Source organism: Nerophis lumbriciformis, linkage group LG20 (assembly GCF_033978685.3).
Source record: "Nerophis lumbriciformis linkage group LG20, RoL_Nlum_v2.1, whole genome shotgun sequence".
Taxonomy (NCBI): domain Eukaryota; kingdom Metazoa; phylum Chordata; class Actinopteri; order Syngnathiformes; family Syngnathidae; genus Nerophis; species Nerophis lumbriciformis.
This window is the reverse complement of record NC_084567.2, coordinates 8,692,501-8,713,657: the sequence shown is the minus strand read 5'-3', so window position 1 is coordinate 8,713,657 and position 21,157 is coordinate 8,692,501. Positions and strand designations below refer to the sequence as shown.

The 21,157-nt window shown below is 41.0% G+C and overlaps 1 protein-coding gene across 1 annotated transcript in view; it reads left to right on the top strand.

Moving 5' to 3' along the window:
• Positions 1 to 21,157, top strand: part of LOC133619392 (uncharacterized) — a 33,471-nt gene that overhangs the window by 11,206 nt on the left and 1,108 nt on the right. The window contains exons 6-16 of the mRNA XM_061980371.2: positions 2,617 to 2,872; positions 7,569 to 7,888; positions 7,946 to 8,089; positions 8,156 to 8,264; positions 8,345 to 8,416; positions 10,855 to 10,995; positions 11,126 to 11,239; positions 11,313 to 11,386; positions 11,466 to 11,570; positions 14,129 to 14,244; positions 14,336 to 14,474. Coding sequence (XP_061836355.1) covers positions 2,617 to 2,872; positions 7,569 to 7,888; positions 7,946 to 8,089; positions 8,156 to 8,264; positions 8,345 to 8,416; positions 10,855 to 10,995; positions 11,126 to 11,239; positions 11,313 to 11,386; positions 11,466 to 11,570; positions 14,129 to 14,244; positions 14,336 to 14,474 — 1,590 coding nt within the window. The remainder of the gene's footprint in view (positions 1 to 2,616; positions 2,873 to 7,568; positions 7,889 to 7,945; positions 8,090 to 8,155; positions 8,265 to 8,344; positions 8,417 to 10,854; positions 10,996 to 11,125; positions 11,240 to 11,312; positions 11,387 to 11,465; positions 11,571 to 14,128; positions 14,245 to 14,335; positions 14,475 to 21,157) is intronic.

Genomic DNA, 21,157 nt, shown 5'->3' with positions numbered 1-21,157 from the left:
CAAGTTATGAGCCTGCACTCGTCTTATAAAAAACCGTTGTAGATTAGATGGCCATAATTTGTTAAATGCTTTATATAAGATTATTAATGTATTATATTTAACAAGGTCATCAAATTTGAGCAACTTTGATTGCATAAACAGATTATGAGTATGTTCTAAATAACCAACGTTCAATGATCCGCACTGCTCTTTTCTGTAATATGATCAGAGGATGAATTGTGTTGTGGTAAGTATTCCCCCATACTTCAACACAGTATGTAAGGTATGGGAGTACCAAGGTGCAGTATAGAGTACGGAGTGCATTTTCATTGAGGTATAGTTTTGCTTTGTTTATAATTGAGAGGCTTTTGGAGATTTTTGTTTTAATGTGTCTGACATGAGGTTTCCATGATAGTTTACTATCAATTATTACTCCCAAAAACGTATTCTCATTTACGATTTCAATTTATTATTATTTAATAGATGCAGTCCTTTCGGAATGCTTCACATGCAGATAGTCGAACCTCAATTTACAAGCTTAATTCATTCCATGGTTGAGCTATTGACTCAAAACTCTTAAGACTTGCCCGCTGAAATGAATTGAAACCCCCCCCCCCACAAAAAAACCCCACAATTTTAACATGTCTTTTAAAAAGAAAAACTATACACATACTACAGTACGGTAGTTTTATGAAGTAATAGTGGACGGATGGATGGAATATAATCATGTAAATTATTTACCTCTTCCAGCAGACTGAAGAGGACTTTAAAATTCTTTCTTCCCATCTCATTAGATCGGACATGTACAATAGGCCAAGTTGCTGAAGAGCTTGTCAATAAAGCTGAGTAATGGTGTTAAATGTGGATATTCCTTGTTGTGCTACTGTAGCTCCCACGATCAGTGTAGTGGGGGTGAAGAGTGGGCGCTTGTCATTTACTTCATATACATATTTAAAAACACTCACACCCCAGACAATGGCCATATGCACTCACCCCCATCCCCCACCTCACACCTTTGCCACCGCTTGAACACCCGAGGGGCGATGGATGGCTGAGTAGTGATTCAGATAGCAGCAGCCTGCCATGTTAACCCCCCTCCCCCCGCTCCCCTCTGTTGCAAGTTTTGTGGATAACATGTTTGTGTTTATGGCTATAGTTTTTTTTGTTGGACTCAGTCTGGACCATCCTCCCCCAAGAGCCCAGTCTAAGATGGATTTTTATTTATTTATTTATTTTTTAGTCTTTTACTCTACTTCTCCCACCTCGCAGCGTTTACATTTCCCCCTGTTATGTCCCTGTACAATTTCGAATCTTGAACAGAATTGTGCTGAAAACTGGAATTTCTATCTACTGTGATTAGGGATGCGCCGGTCGATTGGCCACCAATCAGTATTGCTGGGTTGGAGGGCAAACAAGCTTGAGCCTAGCAATAAATCAAGTGGAATACATGTAAGTGAAGAGTTTATGCTGGAAATGCTGCTTTGCTGCGCTGTTCCAAGCGTTCACATCGAGAGATGGGAAAGATTTTTTATGAATGTTTCATAAAGGGAATAAAGACAGGGAAATTACGAGTGCGCATCGAGGGAAATGGCTCTCAAATAGAGATGTCCGATAATGGCTTTTTTGCCGATATTGTCCAACTCTTAATTACCGATTCTGATATCAACCGATATATACAGTCGTGTAATTAACACATTATGCCTAATTTTGTTGTGATGCCCCGCTGGATGCATTAAACAATGTAACGAGGTTTTCCAAAATAAATAAACTCAAGTTATGGAAAAAAATGCCATCAAAGCACTGCCATATTTATTATTGAAGTCACAAAGTGCATTATATTTTTTACCATGCTTCAAAACAACAGTTCCCTGAAAGAGCATGAGGAGGTTGAGGTCGGGGGGCGGGGGGTGTGTATATTGTAGCGTCCCGGAAGAGTTAATGCTGCAAGGGTTTCTGGGTATTTGTTCTGTTGTGTTTATGTTGTGTTACGGTGCGGATGTTCTCCCGAAATGTTTGTCATTCTTGTTTGGTGTTGGTTCACAGTGTGGCGCATATTTGTAACAGTGTTAAAGTTGTTTATACGGCCACCCTCAGTGTGACCTGTATGGCTGTTGACCCAGTATGAGTTGCATTCACTTGTGTGTGTGAAAAGCCGTAGATATTATGTGATTGGGCCGGCACGCAAAGGCAGTGCCTTTAAGGGTTATTGGCGCTCTGTACTTCTCCCTACGTCCGTGTACCACTCCGTACAGCGGCGTTTTAAAAAGTCATACATTTTACTTTATGAAACAGATACCGATCATTTCCGATATCACATTTTAAAGCATTTATCGGCCGATAATATTGGCAGTCCGATATTATCGGACATCTCTACTCTCAAACATGTCTCTTTCATCTTGTGGAGTAAAATCGGACTATTTTCCCAGTTGTGACGTCAGTGGGTTATCCATAAATACCCGAAGATCTTTGCGCGAGGCCGCCATTGTAGTCAAAACATTTTAGATTTTTCTCTATCCTCTTGTTGTGGGACGGAATGGCAAAATGAAATCTAACACCACAGTGCTCTAAAATCCAATGAACAAGATGCAACACTTCCTGATGAAATTGTAAAATATTCATCAACATCCTTCTCTTCAGCTTCCAGTGGCCAAGAGGAGACCACAACCACTAGTCCTTGTTCCTCTGCGGGGACCGACGCCGGCGTTCACAGCCTCCCAGCTCGCCGCCGCGCCAAAGATTCAGCAGATTCAGCAGAAGGCGTCCATGTTGACCGCCTCCATGAAAGGAGGCCAATCGTTCCTCTCGTCCATCGGTCCGAGGAAGCCAGAGAGCCCATTGACCGCTTCTGTCCCAGTCGCTGTCAACACTCCGCCTGCTGCTCAACACAACAAGAGTTTGTTCTTTGCATTTTGCTTTAACTTGTAGCTCTTTAGAACTCAGTCTTAATAGTTTTTGTTTACCACTTTTAAACAAGTGTCAGCGGTGCCACAGTAGTGTACTCGAAGGGTCAAACACCCTTGATTACGTCTCAAAAGTGCATTTAGTAAGCCTTAGTAGGAACACACCACTTTGTCTGTAGTCTTCCCTCTCCACATCACATGTAGCTTGACTCTATTGCAGGGTTTTGGTCATCAAAATGTTATTTTAAAGGTATTTTTGGCTTAAGTGAAGCCTATTGAACTGGCTAAATGAAGTAGAAATATCAATACTTGAGTAGTATTGACCAATAGATGAGACCAAACCAATCAGAGCAAGCTGTTCAGGATCGTGAAGTGAATTCTATTCAGCCTCAGCCAGGCGTGTAAAGGTGACCGTGTGGGTGGTACTTCAATGCTCGAGAGCTCTCATAGTGTTTGAAACCCCATGTTTAGAAGGTCATAATGCTCTCGCGATGAACATATTTACATTTGAATAGCTTTTAATTCATGAAAATGTATTGACTACGGTCAATGAAGCAATGAACAGCGATAAAGGAGGGATAGTACTGCGCACAGTAAACGTGCACTTGTCCAACATATAGATGCCATACTGTATATCACATACAACAACGAGTGGGACAGGAGGACACCAACATTAACATAGCTATGTGTGCCAGAGTGCCAACATGACAATTTTGATAGCAACTTCATGCTAGTTTAGAAATCACTTAGAGCTCACATGTCTGGAGCTGATTGATGGATAGTTGGCAGAGCTCCCGGCTTTTCTTTTAGGAATGCGTAGTGAAGCCAGTCCTCATGAAGTGGGCATATACACTAGGGAGGTTCATCTAGGGCAGGGGTGTCAAAATTGTTTTAATTGGGGGCCACATCACAGTTATGGCTGCCTTCAGAGGGCCACTTGTCACAGTGAATGATATATACATTTGAAGTTGCTTCATTATACAATTATTCATTGTTATATTTTTACGTACACTGTAAGAAAAACATGTAGATTTTAGAGTAATGTTTAGCTGCCGAAATTTTACCATAAAATGTACCACGTTTTTTACAATGTAAATGTAAATGGGAGAACAGTACCACAGTTTTACTGTAAAATCTATGGTTGTTTTTACGGTGTATTACTGTAAATGGAAAAACAATATTACACTTTTGAGGTGGCCACTTGTCCAGGGTGTACCCCGCCTTCCGCCCGATTGTAGCTGAGATAGGCTCCAGCACCCCCTGCGACCCCAAAAGGAATAAGCGGTAGAAAATGGATGGATGGATATTACGCTTTTTGTTTTGTGTTTTTACGGTAAAATTCTGGCAACTGAGCTACAAGTTTTTACTGAGAAATAATTTTTACATTGTACAATTTGATGGAGAAGTTGCTTCAAAATCATGAGTCAAGCAGATATTGAAGTACCGTATTTTTCGCACTATAAGGCGCACCGGATTATAAGACGCACCTTCAATTAATGGCCTATTTTAAAACTTTGTTCACATATAAGGCGCACCGCATTATAAGGCGCATAGATAAGACGCTACAGTAGAGGCTAGGGTTACGTTATGCATCCATTAGATGGAGCTGCGTTAAAGGGAATGTCAACAACAAATAGTGATTGTACTGACACTTCTACTTGCTGCTCTCTGTTCAACAACCCACTGTTCGAGTTCGTCCTCCAACTGTAACCATCTCGCTTTGTTCTCTCGGAAACTGTTTAGTCTTCTTTACTTGGCGCAGGTCATCATGTTGCTTCCTCCACTTCCGCACCATTGATTCGTTAATGTTAAATTCTCTCGCTGCTGCTCTATTCCCGTGTTCTACTACGTGACTGATCACCTTGAGTTTAAACTCTGCGTCGTAAGCGTGTCTCTTAATAAGAGCCATTTTTGGGTGTTTACATAAAGTTTAGGTCTCGCAACTACAGGACTTCATTTTCCCCCGTAGAAGTTCTTCTTCTACGGTAAGCAGCCGCCGACTTCATTTTCCCCCGTAGAAGTAGTTCTTCTTCTACGGTAAGCAGCCGCCGACTTCATTTTCCCCCGTAGAAGTAGTTCTTCTACGGTAAGCAGTCGCCGATTTCATTTTCCCCCGTAGAAGTTATTCTACGGTAAGCAGCCGCCGACTTCATTTTCCCCCGTAGAAGTAGTTCTTCTACGGTAAGCAGCCGCCGACTTCATTTTCCCCCGTAGAAGAAGTTATTCTACGGTAAGCAGCCGCCGACTTCATTTCCCCCCGTAGAAGTAGTTCTTCTTCTACGGTAAGCAGCCGTCGACTTCATTTTACACCGTAGAAGAAGTTCTTCTACGGTAAGCAGCCGCCGACTTCATTTCCCCCCGTAGAAGTAGTTCTTCTTCTACGGTAAGCAGCCGTCGACTTCATTTTACACCGTAGAAGAAGTTCTTCTACGGTAAGCAGCCGCCGACTTCATTTTCCCCCAACTTCTTCCACGGTAAGCAGCCGCCGACTTCATTTTCCCCCGTAGAAGTAGTTCTTCTCCTACGGTAAGCAGCCGCCGACTTCATTCTCCCCCGTAGAAGAAGTTATTCTACGGTAAGCAGCCGCCGACTTCATTTCCTCCCGTAGAAGTAGTTCTTCTTCTACGGTAAGCAGCCGCCGACTTCATTTTCCCCCGTAGAAGTAGTTCTTCTTCTACGGTAAGCAGCCGCCGACTTCATTTTCCCCCGTAGAAGTTATTCTACAGTAAGCAGCCGCCGACTTCATTTTCCCCCGTAGAAGTTATTTTACGGTAAGCAGCCGTAGAAGGGGGAAAATGAAGTCGGTGTAGTTACCGTAGTCGCGAGACCTGTTGTGGCTCAATATTGGTCCAAATATAAGGCGCACCGGATTATAAGGCACACTGTCAGCTTTTTGAGGAAATTGGAGGTTTGTCGGTGCGCTTTATAGTGCGGAAAATACGGTACTTATTTTGATGTTTGGAATGTGCGTTAATATTTGTTGCAATATTTAGATTAAGTTTGAAATGTGAAATTGCATACAATACATGTATTTTTTTCTGTCCAAATTAGACTTAGACTTCCTTTTTATTGTCATTCAAATTTGAACTTTACAGCACAGATAAGAATGACATTTCGTTACATAAGCTCATGGTAGTGCAGGATAAAAAAGCAATAAGGTGCATATATAAATAAACAAATATATATATAAATAATATATAAAATAAATAAATATATATAAATAAATGGATTACTGTACAGATAAATATATTGCACTTTTTTACATGCGTCCACATTTATGGATGTATAGATTTAGATTTATTGGTCCCCTTGGGGAAATTCATTGTCACTGCCGTACATTTAAACACTAGACATTACACATCACAAAAAAATAACAAAAAGACATCATACATGACCAACACACATTTACAGGCTTGTCAGACAGGTCGGCCGGGCCTGCTGTTAAGGGCGGCTATAGCTGCAGGGATAAGGCTTTTCCTGAGGCGGGCCCTCCGGAATTTGATAGTTCTGTACCTGCGCCCTGATGGTAGTGAGATGATGTATTGGTGTAGTGGGTGAGTGATATCCTGGACTATTGTTTTTGCCAGTCGGGTGATGGACCTGTGGTTTAAGTCTGAAATGTTGGGTGTGGGTAGGCCGATGATTTTAGCTGCTATGTTTGTAATGCGTGTGAGTTTGGTTCGGTTGGTTACAGAAAGCATGGTGAAAAAACATGTGGAACAGTACAGAAGGATGGGTTGAACAATGTTTTGGTAAAGTAATAACAGGAGATGAGGTGCAACGTATAGTCCTTTAAGTTTTCGGATGGCTGACAGTCTTTGTTGACTTCTTTTTTGAATGTCCGTGGTGTGCTGATCAAAGGTGAGTTTATTGTCCAAGGTTACGCCCAGGTATTTAAAAGTTTTAACTGTTTGTGTGTTTATGATGATGGGGTTCTGTATGTTATATTGTCTTTTTTATTCCAGCGAGTCTTTTTTATTCCAGCGAGTTAATCCATTTTGTGGGGAGTTGAAGAGATAATTTAATTATGATGCGTTCAAGAGTCTTACGGCCTGAGGGAAGAAGCTGTTACAGAACCTGGAGGTTCTGCTTCGGAGGCTGCGGAACCTCTTTCTAGAGTCCAGCAGTGAAAACAGTCCTTGGTGGGGGTGGGAGGAGTCTTTGCAGATTTTCTGAGCCCTGGTCAGGCAGCGGCTTTTTGCGATCTGGATAGGAGGAGGAGAAATAGAAATATAAAGTTGACTACATTTAGAAACAAATAGACACATGGTAATTCCAGGCCTTTGCGGGCCACATAAAATGAGTTTTATTTATTTATTTATTTTTTCTTTGGATGAAGCTATTTTATTTTCTCACTCCAAATGCTATTTTCTGGTCCTCAAAAACTACCGACAAACTTGGATAAGGCTGTTTTTGTGAACATTGTCGTGCAATAATGCAATGTTTTAATCATCAGTCTTAAATGAAGCAGTTTTTAACACACCATATATATATATATATATATATATATATATATATATATATATATATATATATATATATATAAATGAGTTTGACACACGTGATCTAGGGATACACATCACCCTTAGAAAACCATTAAAGTCATTTTTGAATTAATGGGCAACTTTAAATACTATACAGAGAAATGGTTTGATAACCGATTATTAACGAAATGCTCTGTCCTCACAGCAGTCAACTATGTTCCTCTGGGCTCGGCTGTGCTCAACGTGGGCAATAACCTGCGCCTGATCCTCCCTCAGGGCACCATCCCGCTCACCTCTGCCTGCAGTGTGGTCTCCTCCGTTCTTACGCCCATCACTCGAGTGCATACAAGCTCAGTCACAGTCAGGCCCCCCACGTTCACGTCGCCCGCTGTTGTGAGCACGCCAAGGTATCGCGCGGGCGCGCCTCTGCTCATTCCCCCCGCTGCACGTAGACCCTCTCAGCCATCGGCGTCATCACTGTTTTCAACCGCTGCCAGTAACACAAACGGACAAGCCACCACGAAGGTACGAATGCGTGTAAAATCTTTGAAAAATTCCACACTACTGAGTTTTCTTTAAAAGCCGGTAGCCTCCAAGCGAAAGGGGAAGGCGCAGGGCGAGGCGAGCAGAGACAAAGTCCCTCATGATGTCAGACAGCGCTACGTCACCATGTTCATGGAGGCCTTCCTCGCCACCACCACCAATGTCAATGAGGCCTTTGAAAAGGTAAGCCGGTGCGCCCCCAAGTCCATGGTGACGCTCCGTGACACCCCCACGTCATTTGATTGACAGGCGCTGGCCGAGGAGAAGGCGCTGTACAATCGTAGCAGCAACAAACTGAAGTATCTGAGCGTTGCTGTGAACGTGCTTAAGAGGTTGAAAAAACCCGTTGCCGCCAAAGGTGAAGAACTCCTGGGAGGTTGGGGGGGGTTAAATGATGCGTTTTGCTGACTTTGCTGATTCTCCTTTTTGCTGATGCAGATGAGGATCAAGTCAACAGCAAAACCCACAAAGGAAATATTCCACTCAACCGGAAGAAGCTCAGAGGAAACGGTGAGATTTACTTGTGCATATTCATTATTTTATTCATTTAGGGGTGTCCTGATGCGATATTGATATTGTATATCAGTCAGATGTCAGCAGAAAAAGAATATCGAAAGATAGTGGTGTCAAAAAAACCCAAGATTGTTATAATGAACACGCGGAGTTATGTACTTAACAAAAAAGGTGAAATAACTGAAAACCTGTTTTATATTGTAGTTTCTTCAAAATAGCCACCATTTGCTCTGATTACTGCTTTGCACACTCTTGGCATTCTCTCGATGAGCTTGTTGGCGGTTTTTGGATACTTTTTAGAGGGCTTTAAGTGGAATAGATAGAAAACATGTGTTTTTGTCTGAGATTTTGTGAATGATAGGCAAAATAATAAAAAGTGCAGGAAGCATGAAGTGCTCTAAAACTTGCTGGTAGACGGCTGCGTTGACCCTGGATCTCAGGAAACAGAGTGGACCGACACCAGCTGGACTGCTGCTGAGTGGTCCAAAGTCATGTTTTCTGACTAAAGCAAATTTTGCATTTCCTTTGGAAATCGAGGTCCCAGAGTCTGGAGGAAGACAGGAGAGGCACAGGATTCACGTTGCCTGAAGTCTAGTGTAAAGTTTCCACCATCAGTGATGGTTTGGGGTGCCATGTCATCTGCTGGTGTCGGTCCACTCTGTTTCCTGAGATCCAGGGTCAACGCAGCCGTCTACCAGCAAGTTTTAGAGCACTTCATGCTTCCTGCTGCTGACCTGCTCTATGGAGATGGAGATTTCAAGTTCCAACAGGACTTGGCGCCTGCACACAGCGCAAAATCTACCCGTGCCTGGTTTACGGACCATGGTATTTCTGTTCTAAATTGGCCCGCCAACTCCCCTGACCTTAGCCCCATAGAAAATCTGTGGGGTATTGTGAAAAGGAAGATGCAGAATGCCAGACCCAAAAACGCAGAAGAGTTGAAGGCCACTATCAGAGCAACCTGGGCTCTCATAACACCTGAGCAGTGCCAGAAACTCATCAACTCCATGCCACGCCGCATTAACGCAGTAATTGAGGCAAAAGGAGCTCCAACCAAGTATTGAGTATTGTACATGCTCATATTTTTCATTTTCATACTTTTCAGTTGGCCAACATTTCTAAAAATCCCTTTTTTGTATTAGCCTTAAGTAATATTCTAATTTTGTGACACACGGAATTTTGGATTTTCATTTGTTGCCACTTCAAATCATCAAAATTAAATGAAATAAACATTTGAATGCATCAGTCTGTGTGCAATGAATAAATATAATGTACAAGTTACACCTTTTGAATGCAATTACTGAAATAAATCAAGTTTTTCAAAATATTCTAATTTACTGGCTTTTACCTGTATCCACCCATCCATTTTCCTGTGACGTCACATAGTGATGCCAACACAAACAAACATGGCGCATAGAACAGCAAGCTATAGCGACATTAGCTCGGATTCAGACTCGGATTTCAGCGGCTTAAGCGATTCAACAGATTACGCATGTATTGAAACGGATGGTTGTAGTGTGGAGGCAGGTAGCGAAAACGAAATTGAAGAAGAAACTGAAGCTATTGAACCATATCGGTTTGAACCGTATGCAAGCGAAACCGACGAAAACGACACGACAGCCAGCGACACGGGAGAAAGCGAGGACGAATTCGTCCCTGAATTGCTCACACACTCCGGCAGATTCAATGGGGGTCTGGCGGCAGATTTCTTTGACTTTATCGTTGGAAATGCATCTGCTTTGAGTGTCGCAGGATATCCACACATTCTTCCCATCTCTGTCGTAGCATAGCTTTCGTCGGTAAAGTGTGCGGAACAAACGTCCAATTTCTTGCCACTTTCGCATCTTTGGGCCACTGGTGCAACTTTAATCCGTCCCTGTTCGTGTTGTTACACCCTCCGACAACACACCGACGAGGCATGATGTCTCCAAGGTACGGAAAACAGTCGAAAAAACGGAAAATAACAGAGCTGATTTGACTCGGTGTTTGTAATGTGTTTGAGAAAATGGCGGATTGCTTCCCGATGTGACGTCACGTCATCGTTCCGAGAGCGAATATTAGAAAGGCGTTTAATTCGCCAAAATTCACCCATTTAGAGTTCGGAAATCGGTTAAAAAAATATATGGTCTTTTTTCTGCAACATCAAGGTATATATTGACGCTTACATAGGTCTGGTGATAATGTTCCCCTTTAAAGACCGGGCAAGTCCATTCCAGACGCTCTGACTCATTTCCCTTGACTAAGCCTTTTCTAACGTTCCACACTAGAAAATAATGAAAACATGTACTATGATTTGTGCTAATATTGTATCAGGATATTTTCATCAGCCAATATTTAAGGCTCCTACAACGATATCGTATTGAACAGTTGTACCGGGATACCCCTAATTCATCCATTCAGGCAATGATTCTGATGCGTGTTCTTTTCCGTGGCAGATGACACATCTTTGTATGAGATTTTGAGGGATTACATTCTGACGGAGGAGCAGCTGATTGAGAACAACTACCCTGTGCAACACCCGCAGAAGGCTGGCTGTGCTGTCCTTTTTGCGGACAACAAGAAGGGCAACAATGACCGTAAGAGAGCGTTGGACAGACTTATTGCAGTAATTCTTCTCTATCACCAGAGGGCGCCTTTGACCTGCATGCCATTTTGTTTCCATTTGTGTTTGGCCATTCATGAGGGCCTTTTTGTGTCTCTGAACAGCCTTCAAGAGGATTTGCTGTCGATGTGGAGCGACATACTCTGTTAGCAAAACGGGCAAACACACCCGCACAGAGGAGTGCAATTATCACTATGGCAAAGGAGTGGAGAAAAGAGGTCATTAGTTCCCTCCTCTAATCCATAAAACACAATGTTGTTGGCGCCATTTGACTTGGTTTTCATGCCACAGTGCCAGGTGGGGTGGAGACGCGCTACAGCTGCTGTCAGGGAGTCATGGGCGCACCCGGATGCCAACTTTTTAAGGTGCGGTTGTCAACCACCTGCTTCATGTTGGCCTAAAAGACTCCTTTTGTTGTTCATTTGTCACTTCTCTTTACTACAGTTGCATGTACATGATTCCTTCAGCCTGGAGGGATTCAAATGGACAGTCCCAAAAAGTCCCACAGATGTCAGCTGCCCAGGAATCTACGCACTCGACTGTGAAATGGTAACTTTTTGATTATTTTCAAGTCTTGTAGAAGTTGAGATGATAGTAGGTTTTGGAGCACACCTAGTATGTTATTATCACTTCTCATAAATCGGCCTGGGCCGATTTCGATAAGACAATTAACCAACAAATGAAAATTAAGTAGATAAATCACCAAGTGCATGCTTCAAGAGCATTCACACTTTTCAGCATTTGTGCCATAGCGGAATAAAAGAAGTGAATTATCTTGTCCTTAAGTGTCTTGGACTCTGTGCGGTGAGGCGGAGCCGCTGGCCCGCTGGCCTCACACAGTGCAACACATGTAGCAGCTAACGTGAACAAAATGATCACAAAACCAAATGCCACTGCACCCGTGTGGCAATATTTCATTTTAAACCTTTGGAACAAGATGAGCCGATCAAAGCAGAGGAGCCAGTTTGTTGAACGTGCCCGAATACAACACACCTGCAGGCCCACTTGGAACACAACCACCCGACAGTCCACACTGAGGAAGTTAAGTGCAAACAGCACAAAATGTTTGCTCACAGACTGTGGGGTTCAAGTCACTAAATCGCCAAACTTGCTGCCATTTAATACTCTGGAAAAAGTAGCATTTCTTAGTGCTGCAAACCTTTGACATTTGTCACGTTGTAATGTCACCTGGTGTTTCCTCGCTTGGAATCTGCCAAATGTAAGTTGTTTTTTTGCATATGGCCTGTTAATACATCTGCTTATATTGTTCCTATGCACTTTTGTTTGGAAAAAGGTCCTAACTTGATTAGTCAGTTAAGTAATGTACGTCTCTACCTCTGCCTACATGTTCAGTATTGAAGTGCAACTTTGTCAATACTTTATTGAGCCATTTTATTTATTGTTTTAGTATTTTTCTTTGTATTGTGTACTATTTTCCTTAACATAATTTTTCTTTTGGTTGTGATTAGAGATAATATCGGCAGTCCGATATTATCGGCCGATAAATGCTTTAAAATGTAATATCGGAAATTATTGGTATCTCTGAGATAGGCTCCAGCGCCCCCCGCGACCCCAAAAGGGAATAAGCGGTAGACAATGGATGGATGGATGTTTCAAAATGATCGGTATCTGTTTCAAAAAGTAAAAGTGTGACTTTTTAAAACGCTGCTGTGTACACGGACGTAGGGAGAAGTACAGAGCGCCAATAAACCTTAAAGGCACTGCCTTTGCGTGCTGGCCCAGTCACATAATATCAACGGCTTTTCACACACAGAAGTAAATGCAACTCCCGAAAATCTCCTGATTTTAGGCCACGCCCCCTCCAGCTCCTTGCGGACCTGAGTGAGGACAGCCTTTTTTCACGTCCGCTTTCCCACGATATAAACAGCGTGCCTGGCCAATCACGTTATTCCATACGAGGCGTCCGGCATACCGCCGATGAGCATGGTGCAGATGGAGAAGATCTTCTCGGCGTCCGTGTTGGCGCACACGTTGCCAAAGCCGACGCTGGTCAGGCTGCTGAGGGTCAAGTAGAGGGCGACGATGTACGAGCTGCGCACCGACGGACCGCCGATCGTGTTGTTGACGTAGGGTATCTCCAGGCATTTGCCCAGCTCATGGAGCCACCCTCGGGGAAGAGACGGGAGGACAACAGGGTGACAAGAACTAAATCATCCAGACTAGAGATAAATTGTATTATTATGTTTATCTTACCTAAAAATAAATATATTTATTAATTTTTAAAAAAATTAAAAAATTTTTTACTATATTTTGCTAAAAACTTTAAAATTAATTGTATTTTTATTTTTATTTTTTCTGACTTCTTATTACATCCAGCCATAGAATTATACTTTATAATAAACATTAAAATAATAAATTTTAAATGAGATCAGGGTCGCGGGGGGCGCTGGAGCCTAAGGGAATAAGCGGTAGAAAATGGATGGATGGATAATAATTAATTTAAAATGACCATATTTAATTATTAAAATAATTGCTTGTTTATCAACAACTTTAGCATTTTATTCATTACATTTTGAAGCTCTCAGAAGCCAAGTTATGTTATATTCCTTAAGATTTATTTATATATGAAATACTTGACTATGTATTCTAGCTGTAAATATACTCCTCCCCTCTTAACCACGCTCCCACCCCCACCCCCACCTCCCGAAATCGGAGGTCTTAAGATTGGCAAGTATGTTAGTAACTCTTGGTCTGTACGCAGTTCGAATGGTCATACTTCCTCCACACAGGTCTGTAGCTGACTGATAGATGGCTGTCTTTATTTTAAAAGGTGTAGCGAAGCCTGTTTGTTTTTTTTTTTTTTTTTATATATATATATATAAAACATGGTGAGCGTTAATGCGGGGTGGGTCAGCGATGGTATTATGTCCTTTGTCATAGAAAACTTGAGTGCCTCTTCTCAAAGTGGAGAAAATATTTTGCTCATAAACCTATCACTGATAGAACGTCATTTAAAAAAAAAAAAAAAAAAAAAAAAAAAAAAATTTGCATCACAGGACATTTTTACAAGATTTATCTTTAATTATGTTGTTGACATGTTTTTACATCGTTAAGCACATTCAATCTGCTCTTTGCTTGCGGTTAAGTGTTACACCATCCACAGTCGGGAGCTGTCCAGAGTGACCGTGGTCAACTCCAGCCTCCAAGTGGTTTACGACACCTTCGTCAAACCACACAACGAGGTCATCGACTATAACACCAGGTGACATGCTAATTAAGAAAGCCCAGCGGGGAGGTGAAAGTTTTTTGTTTTTTTTACTTGTGACCCGTATGTCCCGTGTGCACCTCCACAGGTTCTCCGGGATCAGCGAGAAGGAGATGAGGGGCAACCACACCTCTCTTTCCGATGTGCAGAAGACCCTGCTGAGCTTCATCAGCGCTGATACTGTCATAATCGGGCATGGCCTGCAGACTGGCCTCTGTGCCCTGAAGGTGACCCCTGGGAGCTTTCATCATTTTTTGAATGCTTGTAGTTCATCTCGGTTACAGTACATTGGTAAACTCAAATTATTTTCCCATTCAGAATGTTCAGTTCCAGACACCCAAAATTTTAACAGAAAACACATTTTCAGTCCCTCCAGGATGTTTTTTTTTAATCCTTTGTCTAACTTGCCTGAATTTGCTGTAGCTTTTTCAGAAAGTTGCTGCTCAAGTTGCAATGTTTTGAGGCAAATTTTTTTTTTTAACATTGAATTAACTTGTGATTTAATGAATTTGCCAACAGTGTTTTAAATCGTTCTAATCGTTACCTAAAAGAAGCACAGGATTTCAACAGCAATTGAAAAACAATTACCGTATTTTTCGGACTATAAGTCGCAGTTTTTTTCATAGTTTGGCTGGGGGTGCGACTTATACTCAGGAGCGACTTATGTGTGAAATTATTAACACATTACCGTAAAATATTAAATATTATTTAGCTCATTCACGTAAGAGGCTAGACCAGGGGTCGGCAACCCGCGGCTCCGGAGCCGCATGCAGCTCTTTGATCACTCTGATGCGGCTCAGCAGCTTACTTGCCGACCCCCCCGATTTTCCCCGGAGAATTCCGTATTTCAGTGCCTCTCGCGGAAAACTCCTGGGATTAATATTCTCCGATTTTCACCCTTAGTTATAATAAGGGCGTGCCATAATTGTACAGTATTTGACGCCCTCTACAATCTGTATTAACAGCGTGCCAGCCCAACCCCTTGTTATACAGTATGCATCTTCTGCCTGCACATGTACGTGACAGCAAAGCATACTTGGTCAACAGCCACACAGGTTACACTGACGGTGACCATATAAAACAACTTTAACACTCTTACTAATAATGCGCCACACTTTGAACCAAAACCAAACAAGAATGACATACACATTTCGGGAGAACATCTGCACCTTAACACAACATAACAAATACCCAGAATCCCATACAGCCCTGACTCTTCCGGGCTACATTATACACCCCTGCTACCACCAAACCCCGCCCCCACCCCAACCCTGTTCCCTCACACATCAACCCCCCCCCCAGAATCCCATGCAGATAGGCCTGCATGGGATTCTGGGTATTTGTTCTGTTGTGTTACGGTGCAGATGTTCTCCAGAAATGTGTTTGTCATTCCTGTTTGGTGTGGGTTCACAGTGTGGCGCATTATTAGTAAGAGTGTTAACGTTTTTTTTATACCGCCACCGTCAGTGTAACCTGTGTGGTTGTTGACCAAGTATGCTTTGCTGTCGCCTACGTGAGCAAGCAGAAGTCTCATACAACGTGTGGCTGATCAGGCACGCTAGTTGTAGTGGGTGCTAAATGCTGTACCATCACGGCACGCGTGACGCTGCCAAGTGCCATTCATATAAAACCCGCGGGCCGCACTAACATTCAATTTTCATATCAAGGTGTGGGCCGCGTATCTGAGACCCTTGGTTTTATACATAGCACAAAGCAAAAAAAAACTTTGTACGCAGTGTTATTTCATTATAAATTTCAAAAAATTATCGTGGCTCCCATTGTTTTCTTTAATTTGTGAAACTGGTCAAAATGGCTCTTTGACTGGTAAAGGTTGCCGACCCCTGGACAAGACGTATAAGATTTCATGGGATTTAGCGATTAGGAGTGACAGATTGTTTGGTAAACGTATAGCATGTTCTATATGTTATAGTTATTTGAATGACTCTTACCATAATATGTTACGTTAACATACCAGGCACGTTCTCAGTTGGTTATTTATGCCTCGTATAACGTACACTTATTCAGCCTGTTGTTCACTATTCTTTATTTATTTTAAATTGCCTTTCAAATGTCTATTCTTGGTGTTGGGTTTTATCAAATAAATTTCCCCAAAAAATGCGACTTATACTCCAGTGCAACTTATGTTTTTTTCCTTCTTTATTATGCATTTTCGGCAGGTGCGACTTATACTCCGAAAAATACGGTACTTTACCGATGTTTTACTGGTTTTACATTGCACAGATTTGGAAGTAAGCATTAGATGGCATAATAGCACATACTCTGAGCTCATTGTCGAATGACTGTACTGTTTAATCACTTATAACTAACGGTAAGAATTATGGTAGAAAAAAACACCACCAAAGCTTTCCTTATTGTCCGCTGTTTGCTCTGTCATCCACAGTTTGCAGACATTCTCCGTGTATGTTTTACACTTAAAAGGCGTTTGTCCATCTTAAACATTTATGTTCCAACACTTTTCCCGCTGCATTTGCGCTTTTGTGAACTGTTGAGTAATCTTTAATGGTATTTTTTGTTCGTAAACATATTAGTAAAACTTTTTTGAGGAATTTTGCCTATTATCCACAATCCCTATTTTGACTATAAAGTGTTTCAAATAAACATCCAAAATCCTTCGCTTTGTATACACGCTGTAAGTATATATGTAATGTATTAATAGGCACACTCATAATAGCATGTAATATTTACTGGACTTTGCACATTTTTTTTAAGCATTACGGCATCCATCCATTTTCTACCGCTTGTCCCTTTTGGGGTCGTTGGAGCCTATCTCAGCTGCATTCGGACGGAAAGCGGGGTACACCCTGGACAAGTCGCCACCTCATCACAGGGCCAACACAGATAGACAGACAACATTCCCACTCACATTCACACACTAGGGCCAATTTAGTGTTGCCAATCAACCTATCCCCAGCAGTGCATACTTTTTACAACGTTCACTATTTCCTTCAATAACTACTGGTATTAATCATGGCAGACTTAATGAGCATCTATGACTGCCTTGGTCCAAATGATGATCTGAGCCTGAATATAAGGATGAACTACAAGTTTTAATAGCCGCGTAATAAGCACTAGTGACGCACTTAGCATCATGTAGCAGTATTGCTAAGTGCTACACAAGAAATGCAAACAATATAAAGCCATCACTTACCGTACAATGTCCACTCTCACTGGGATGCCGACTGATGGGATGTTTATATCTTTCAGCACCAGACTTGTGTTCCCTGTTTTTAGATGATGAATTATTCATAATCCTCAGGTAAAAAATTAAAATGTGGGAGCAAAGTAGTATCTTGTTACGTCTTCCTAATGTCTAAAGTTCAGTTTATTTTGAACATGCATACGATACAATGTAATGCATCACATATTTCCAGTTTCATTACAGCACGTCAGAAAAGGAGTAGGAAGAAGCGGAGCTTATTTAATCCTCCCCCTTTTCATATAGCAATTGTATCCCATTTCCTTGTTCTCTGTAACAGAATAGTAAATTAATAAATAATTAATATACCATTGTAAGTAAAGAAATATTAAATACATAACTCATTATCTCAAAAAAATGTGATTTCTTAGTTGACCATCTTGGTTTATGGACACAACCTTCTACTATACAAGTGTGAGGCATGATTTATAAACTAACACTCACTTTTCCCAACTCAAAGGCGACATAGCCGCTCAATAGGTCAATGGCTGCATATGCTAGTTAGCTCTGAATCAGAATAGTTTTTATTGCCATTGTTTAAAACCGGGTTCACCAATCCAATCCAATCCACTTTATTTATATAGCACATTTAAACAACAAAATGTTTCCAAAGTGCTGCACAACAATATTAAACACAATTAAAAACAATATAAAATAAATATGATTAAAAACAATTTCAAAGGGTAAAACCAATTAAAACCGTAAATAGAAATCAAAATTTTAAAAACACAGAGGACAACAGACACCAACTAGGAATTTTTTTTGGTGCAATCGTGCAACATAAAACACATTAAACAGAATAGGTAATAAATGCATGATCGTTGCACCGTGTTAGTAAAAATACTTCCTTGCCGTTTGCTCTTTTAACAATGTCTCTTATACTTGGTTGAAATTCAGGCCACGACATGTACCGTATTTTTCGGACTATAAGTCGCAGTTTTTTTCATAGTTTGGCCGGGCTCCAGTGCGACTTATATGTTTTTTTCCTTTTTTATTATGCATTGTTGGCAGGTGCGACTTATACTCCAGTGCGACTTATACTCCGAAAAATACGGTAAATGGAGTATTGTTGGCTTTAATTTGATGTTTTTTTTTTTTAGAGGGCTCTATAGGCGGAGTAGATGATTCCCATTAGCTTCATTTTTAGTCGTCTGGCACAAGCCATATTTTACAATTTAGACCGCATAAAAACGACCCCTTCCTGTGTCACAAAGGGGCTGTGAATGATAGGCAAAAAAAAGTGAAGTTCCCCTTTAAATGCAAGTAATTTTCATACAAATCATAAAATATCATAACCTGACTTTTGCCAGATCCTTGTAGTTCGCTGAGCTCCACACAAGGATCTAGGACTTCTCAATAGAATGTATTTCAGAAGGCGGGGCCTTGTAAAAAAATCATTGTATGTGATTGGATAAACCACTTGTCTGTTATCTTAATGACGTGCTACTTCAACCACTTAGAACAAAATCAACCCAGGACGCTGATGAGAGCGACACTGGGAAATTCAAAACAGAACAGCTGACATATTTGATAACGACAGAGCGAAAAGTTAGAGAACTTTTACTGAAAAAACGCAGCAATGTCAGTAGACGATCGATGTTTGTGCAAAGAAAATATGCAGAATCAATGTCAGCACACGACTGCTCGCTGCGTGCTGCCATTGTTTGAATCAAACAGTCGCTTGGGCGCTACGTCACATCTATGAAATCCCGCCCGGCGATCCTGATTGGTTCATTATTCCTTGCTATCTTGAAGGAGTTTGCAATGCCCCCGAGCCCAGATCCTTGTGTGAAGCTCAGCGAACTACGAGGATCTGGCGAGAGTCATGTTGAAAATATCATCCCCACGTCATGGAAATTCACTTTACCACAAGAACTGCAACTTGACCCCTGCAATAATCGAGGGAACACGATAAATGATGGCAGAAATGGATACATGAACATTTAACATCACTCTTAACTTTTGATTGAAGACTTTTGTTGGTGAACAAGGCCATTGGGAAAACCTCATCAATGAAGTGCAGTGAGGGGTCATTTTTAGCCTGCACCTTTTTTTGTTTTTCCATTGCATATTCTAAAAAAAAAACATTAAGTAGTCATACCTGCCAACTACTCCGGTTTTCCCGTAATTAGTACGGTTTTCATCAACCTATTCCGGGTTACGGTTGCAGTGATAAAAAATACGTTTTTTCATTAATTAAATTTTTTTTTTTTTTTTTTTAAGTTTTATTCACGAAATCACGTAACAACAATGACAATCGACACTGCTTCCCGTAACTTCCTATCGAGCCATTCCGAATGCCATGCGCGAGGCTATTTATAGCACCGCTGCCAAGCACGAGGCACCAGTTGCCATTGTTTCCAAACGAGCGAACGATCATGGAATCAGCCGGAGAAAAATCGCAAACGAGTCTTAAACCGAAAAGAAAACTGCAGTCATTCCGTGAAGAATATTCAAAAGCCTATCCGGGAATAATTATCCGTTCCAAAAAGGGTGAAAACTACACGAATTGCACCTTGTGCAGACAAGTTTTTTCGATCGGACACGGAGGAATTAGCGATGTAAAAGACCACGTTGGGACAAAAAAACACAAGTCTAATGCCGTTGCTAGCGATACAAGTGGAAAACTTTCAACGTTTTTCGGATTTTAGCCACAAAAAGGTAATGACACCAATGTTATCTATTGGAATTTTTTAGTACTGTTATACTGTTTATACTATTTATGCTTTCAAGTCCAAGTTGAAGAAATCTTGTTAAATGTTGACAGCATAACTACCAAAATACAGAAGTATGTCCTTAATATTTTTGCAGTGCTATTTCTGTTGAAAAGTTCAAATGATTACATTAGAGATGTGATGTGCCACTTTTCAAGTGTCTGATGGCTTAAATTAATTTTCATTAATTTTTCATATTTTGAATTCTTTTGAAAGGCTTACAAAAAAACTACATTTGAATTGTAATTCCATGCTATTGACAGGACTATTAATTTTAATGAAGTTAGCTTACCATGTTTACAGTATGATAATTGTGATAGAAATGTGAATTTTAGGCACAGAATATTTTTTACAATTGAACAAGGCAGTAGATTATACAAGCTTGGACAGAAAGTTAATAATGACACCAATTTTTTTTTTTTAATGGAATTGTTTAGTACTGTTTTACCATTTGTTTACTGTAAAAAGTGTTTATACTGTTTATACTTTCAATTAACAAATTGAAGTCTTGTGAAAGGTTGACAGGATAACTGGCATTAACTGTCAAAATAATTTCAAACTATTGAAGTTAGCTTACAGAATAAACATGTCAATCAACCCATATGATTTTTGCTGTAATATTTTTGTTTTGAAAAGTCACTGTGACTGATAGAAAAGTGATGGTTTTAGCAACATTTTAACCTGTCTGAATGCTAATAATCATTTTGCGTCGGGGGGCGAGGACTTTGTCCTGGACCTACCGGGGCCTGCGGCCCCTGGCTACTAGGTTTTTCTGATTTCAAAAGTTGGCAGGTATGAGTAGTTATATCTAGCAATATAACCCATTGATAACAGCAATGTGCTTTGTCACTTGTAATGCAAAGTAAAGATGTGGATGTTTTGTGCAGATGGCTTAACATACGTGAACCTACTTTGGATTATTATAGTAGGATATATAGTAATTTTAATGCGCAAAGTGTATCTCTGGAAAAGTTTGGAC